The following is a 6,000-nucleotide window of genomic DNA, read 5'->3' as shown; positions in this document are numbered from 1 at the left end:
TCCTCCCAAAGCCCCACCGCGTTTGGCAAGAACACGCCCACTTTCCATCGCTGAACCTTTATTACTATGGAATATACAAAACAACCCAACAACACGGTGATAAAAACGAGGTCACGGGGAAACGTGAAGCAGCCCGGTTTTGAAATGCTCTCAGTGTCCCGGTGCTGGGTCAAATATAAAACGAGGCGTATTTATACATATACAAAATATAAAAGGAAGGGTACATTAGAAATGTATAAAACAAATGGCTGACGAGTGGTATTTACATCCGGGGTGGGGTGGAGGGGCCGTGCCCAGAGCCGGCAGCATCTGTTTAGCAGCCATGTTTCAATGCATCTGAGAAAGTCTCCTTGGAGCGAGGAGCTGCCGGCTGGGATCAGCCCTGTTTGAAGGTTCTGCATGACTGACGGTTTAGTAGAAAGCTGCTGCCTGTGATCGATTCAGCAACAGGCCAAGACAAAGGGCGAACAAAAGCATTCGTTTGTCTATGTGTAGGCTGCCATTGGGCAGCCTTATTAGCCGATCTGCTATCCCAACCGTGAAACAGAAACTCTGACCTGTTGCCTGGGGGGAAGAAAATACAAAATACAAATAATAATAATAATAATATTAATAATAATAAATTCAACTGAGAGAAGTTCCACATTCACATTGAGAATGGATTGTCCAAGCACTTCCTCGCGCTGAGTGTCTCCCCCCCAGGGGAACGAACGTGTTCAAGTACAGGCAATGAGGCGTGGCGTGAGGTTGTGTTCCGTTTGGGTCCAACTTGCCGGCTTCAGGAGAGAAGTCCCAGCGTAAGTGCAGCCCTGGGCTCTTTATAACTCCTTGAGGATGATCTGGATTTTGTCCTCTGCTTCCACTATGTCCAGTAAAAAAGCCATGTGGTTGCTGTAGTGCTGGATGATGTTATTATCCATGTTCACCAAGATGCTAGGAGAGGAGAGAGATTGGATTAGGGGCGCATATTTCAAGCAGTCACTTTAACTGTGGAGCAGTGGGAACTGGGACATCCTGAGTTCTCGTCCTGCCTTTCCCACTAACTTGCCACGTGGCCTTGCGCAAGTCCTAGCACTTCACTGTGCCTCAGTTTCCACCTAGGTGCAATAATAGGACTGACCTACCTGGGCCACACAGGTGCTGGGAGGATCAGATAGTCTTTTATAAAGAGCTTTGAACAGGCAAAGCACCATACAAACAGTCTGGGTTCTGGTTACTAACCAGTTTGCAACCAGACCCTTATTGTGACCGATTGGTTTCTTTCTGGGGCTCTGCGGTAAGCAACAGGTGGCTCATTTCCACTTGGGAAGCCGGTTTGCTCATTTAACAACAGGAGCGGGCGAGCTGGGAGGGCACCCACAGAATACTGCATTGTCCACTTTCTCCTACCCCGGGCTTCAAGGCATTGCCGAGTTGGGCTGCAATGCGGAGAATTGACAGGGAGAGTCTTTTCCACTTACAACCGCCAAGAACCCCGTGCAGAATGTAAGCGCTGTACGCCCATTCTCCCAGAGAGGCAGAGGCGGATGGAGCCCTGGGCCAGAGCAAGTGGGAGCCCCTCCCCATCCCTTTCACCTGCATTCCTCCCGTATCCCCCCGGTCAGGGTGCAGGGGCTTCCCCCCTCTGCCTGGGTACTCCTGCCAGGGAGCGGGGTCGGGGTGCGGGTACTTGCCCCGCTCCACCCGCCTGGCGCTCCTGCCAGGGAGCATGGTTGGGGCACTTCCCCTGTTCTGCAGCAGGAGCACCAGACAGGCGGAGTGGGGCAAGCCCCTGCGGCCCGTCCCCAGTCCCCAGCAGAAGTGCTAGGTGGGCAGAGCGGGGTGGGGCACAAGTGTGCCCATTTTTCCAGGGCCCCCCAATTGGCCGGGGCCCCTGGGCACAGGCCCCGTTGGCCCAGTGGCTAATCCGCCAATTGCAGAGAAGAACACATGCCGCCTGAATATACAGCATCAGCAGGAGAGCCAGCACTCCAAATTCTTTGTCCTTCCAAGCGGCCACATCTTTCCTGGCCGCAGACTGGTTACAACTTCAGTGACAGTCATAAAATCAACTGCTTGGAACCAGAAATTATAAAGGGGAGGGGGAGAAGCATTTCAACAGCTGATTTAAAGCCAAGGCCACGGCTCCCCATCATACCAGAGTTCCTCATTAAAATATCATTGATGTCGCAGGGCGTCACACGGCTATGTTCCCATAAATCACAGGAGGCACTCGGAACCGTTTGGAAGTGGCAAAGAGAACAAACCGTCTTTCATTGCACACAGCACGTTCCCTCCAGGTCTCTACTGGGATCATTAATGGGGCAATAGCATTAACTGTGCAATACTCAGAAATAAAGAGGCTTCAGTTTCTAGCAAATCTAGTAATTTGTCAGGCACAGAGGACAGGACAGACCCTCAGTTGGTGTAAATCGTCGAAGTCCCTTGGCAGTCAATGGAGATACACCAATTGACAGCACCAGAGCATCTGGCCCATCCATTCTAAGACAGTGCAGAATTCAAGGAATGTCAGATTGCCTTTGAAACAGGAAGTGCATCAAGCAGGTGAAGGGGCAAGGTTTGCCTTTTCATTCAGATTTGTTAATTACATGCTTTAGAATGTGACCGGTGCTCAATAATTTACTCTTCACTGCACTTTTCAGAAGATCTCAAAATGCTTTATAAGCAAGTTGATTTCCTATATCTAGGGCCTTTCAGTGGAGGGCATTAAACACGACACATGGGTAAACTGAGGCACAAAATAACTTGTCCAGAGTCATGTAGCTGTTACACAAACACAACAAGGAGGCCCAACCTCTTTGGCAATGAACATGAGAGAGGACAGAGATCCAGAGGCTGTGGGGGCAGATAAAAAGGTGAGTGGATGGGCAGCGGCAGAAGCAAAACAGTCACGGAGTAGGATGACAATCTACCCAGCTGCCAAAATCCCCCAACCCTCCTCTTAGATTCTTCAATTGCTTTTCCACTTTTGTACTAGGAGTTCTGCTTTGTAAGCCGATTCCAGTCATCCCAGATGTAGATAGCTGCATGCTGCTTTAAACACAGAGTGGAAATCTAGGGCTGTGTCACACAGGTGTGTCCGACCCACGCGGTTGCCTTATGCAACCCAAAACCAAGATGACTTTAAATGACAAATGAGGCATCTCCAAAAAGTCTTTCATATTTCATCCACCTACAGCTGGGAAAGGCATCTGGTCTGGAAGCGACTTGTCCCACCCAGCCTTATTTCAGCTTTGAAAAATGCTACCCACTGATCAGAGTGGGTGAACACGCCACTTCGGATTAAAAAAAGAGGTAAGTGTGTCCAGCTGTTAGAGCAGGGGGCCTCGGAGACTATTCCCAGCTCTGCCACCAACTTCCTGTGTGACACTGACCAAATCAACACATCACCTCAGTTTCCCCATCTGTAGAATGGGGACGCTACCTGCCTAAACTCAGGCATTTAGCAGCCACCTGGTGAAAGGTCCACTATAGATGCTGAGTTACATTAAAACTATTAACTGAATCAAACCTTCATCTAGGTATGAATCAGACACAAGCTTTATGGGAGATGGGAAAAGTTGGGTCAGGTTTCTTCATCAGCTGTTTTCATGCTGCTCTGAACTTTTGACCAACATGGAAAGAGAATCTTTGCACCCAAAGTTACATGAGTTCTCTCCAGTTCATCCTGATTCATAGACATGAGGCACTGGGAGTCACACGAACCTCATGCTGTTGGGTTTCCAGTCCGATTTCTCAATCAAAAAGATTCAGGTAAGTCATGAAGAGAAATCCAGACCTTAGATTGCAGATCCAGACCAAGCTCACAATTATATGAAGTTTGCCCATTACTTCTACTGAGTCATCCTGAAATTCATGTCATCTGCCTATGAGCTGAATGGGGACAGGCATAGTAGGTCACCATGCTGACAAGGCCCACTTTTAATGCCATGTCCTCAGATGGTGTAAATCAAGGTTGTTCCACTGAGCCACATTGGTTTCTACCAGCTGAGGCCCACAAAGTAAATGCCAAGGAGAAAGATAATTGCTTAGGGTGAGGCAATAGGATGAAATCATGCAAAGGGAAAATGAAGGCTAGGAGAGCAGGAAACATTTCGCAATAAGTAGATTGTAGCCGAGTTTGAATCTGAGTAAGGTATTTGCTCAACAATAACTGGTGACAATGAGTTCCAAAGCTTAATTACAAGTTGGATATGATGGTATTTCATTTGGTCTGCTTTACATGTGTTGCCTTTTTATTTCCTTGTTCCTCCGTTTTGGGCAGGGATAAGAACCCCTGGTTGATTCTATCTCCCAAGCATTCATTACTTCATAATATTAACTTGGTATCAGATAGAGTAACAAATAAAAATCAAGTTATAGGTGGTTCCCTCAACCAGACAAGACCCTTTTCCCCCCTGCCTCACAGGAACTCATCTGTGCAGGGGACTGAGATTCACACAGCTGGGTAGCATAGTCAGTTCCGACCCAAGTTAGGGGTGTGTGTGTGTGTGTGCTGAAAGCTACACACCAATTTAAGCACCTTCTTGCATCTGGGCCTTGAGCCGTGAGATGGGAGTTTCAGATGCACTCAGGGCTGCTTGTTGCTCTGTTCCCACTGACCTCAATATCAAACTCCCAGACAGATGCCAGTGCAGAGTGTGTTAGAAGATCCCCCCCCCTGAGAAGCCCACTTCTCTCAGACTTTCTCACACTGACGTCAATGGAACGGGACAGCAGCGAGAGTCCCTTTAAACTACCCCTGCCACACTCTGGCCGCTGCCAACATTCTGGGACGGTTTCTTCCACCTTGTTAGACGCTTGTCAGGAGCCCCATCACCAAAACCACCTAATGCACAAACTGGCGTCATTCTAAGTCTCCTCTCTGTCTCCCTCTGCGCTAAAAACCTGGGCCTGCGCCAGTACAAACAATTCATTCATTTTCCAGGCAGTCACTGGTGCTTGCAAAGTGCGATCATATCTCTGTGTGCGTGGAGGACTCGCTGTCTGGATTTATGAAAATAAGCTTGGCAGCGGATGAGTCTTTCCCCATTCATCGGGGGAAGGGAGCGGTTCAAAGTTCTTTATTTCAGAACGCGTTCTGGAAAATAGCAATTAGCTCGTTCTCAGGGATGCACCCCTCCACTGAAGTCAATGGGCCAGATCCCCAGTTGGTGTAAACCCATGTCGCTCCATTAAAGTCAACAGAGCTACGCCATTTGACACCAGTGGAGGATCTTGCCCATTGTTTTCAATGGGGATCAAGCCCCGAAGGGTTTTTCACATGTGATTAGCACATCCTCAATTGTACAAGAGACGCCAGCTATAACTCAGTGTCTCTGACTGCTAGGAAAACACAGAGCAGGACCTGGCTTTATTTGCACATATCTCAGCGTGTCTGAGTAACAAAGGTCTGTTTAAAGAGCGTTTCAGCTAATGCCCCAGAGCTGCACAGGATCTGCAAAGTAGCTATGTTCAGCAAGTGCCATATTGCCCTGCGAACTCCCAACAAAGCAAAACTCTCCCCCGCCCCGCCCCCCCCAGCATCTTGGGGGCAGTCACAGGGATTAGGTGTTTCTAAGGTTACGTTAGAAAGAGAATTTCCAAAGCAGCAGCTTTGGGATTGAAGTGGGAACTGAAAAGAGAGCAGCAGTAGGCATGCCCGGGCAGATCACTGACTGGGGGTTGGATTCACCTTCAGTGGGGTCCTCCAAGAATCACTTACAGTCTGAACTAAGAAAAGGCTGATTCCCAGAAGCCCTTCCCCCAGACTCCCCCAACCCTGCCTAAGCACAAGCACTAGTTCTTCCACTTAGGAGAGACGTGTTTGTCATGGGGGCGGGGGGTCCCTGTCAGGTCTGATTACGCCTCAAAAATCACACTTTGCACATGGTTTGGTTACAAAACAACCCAAACTCCCACCTGCGGCACCAGCTCCAATCTTCAACTCCGAGGGCTTTTTTCTCTGGGGTCACTTAGCAAAGAAAGCAAGACGCTGTACAATAACGTCCCCCGGTGAAA

General features: G+C 48.9%; 1 protein-coding gene across 1 annotated transcript in view; it reads right to left on the bottom strand.

The window, feature by feature from the left end:
- Positions 1–818: 818 nt before the first annotated feature.
- GRHL3 (grainyhead like transcription factor 3) overlaps positions 819–6,000 on the bottom strand; it is a 30,719-nt gene continuing 25,537 nt past the window's right edge. Inside the window, exon 15 of the mRNA XM_065421710.1 lies at positions 819–933. Coding sequence (XP_065277782.1) covers positions 819–933 — 115 coding nt within the window. The remainder of the gene's footprint in view (positions 934–6,000) is intronic.

The sequence above is a fragment of the Emys orbicularis genome, chromosome 23 (genome assembly GCF_028017835.1).
Source record: "Emys orbicularis isolate rEmyOrb1 chromosome 23, rEmyOrb1.hap1, whole genome shotgun sequence".
In the NCBI taxonomy this organism is placed as follows: domain Eukaryota; kingdom Metazoa; phylum Chordata; order Testudines; family Emydidae; genus Emys; species Emys orbicularis.
The sequence above is the reverse complement of the archived record's forward strand: the minus strand, read 5'-3'. Positions and strand labels throughout refer to the sequence as shown.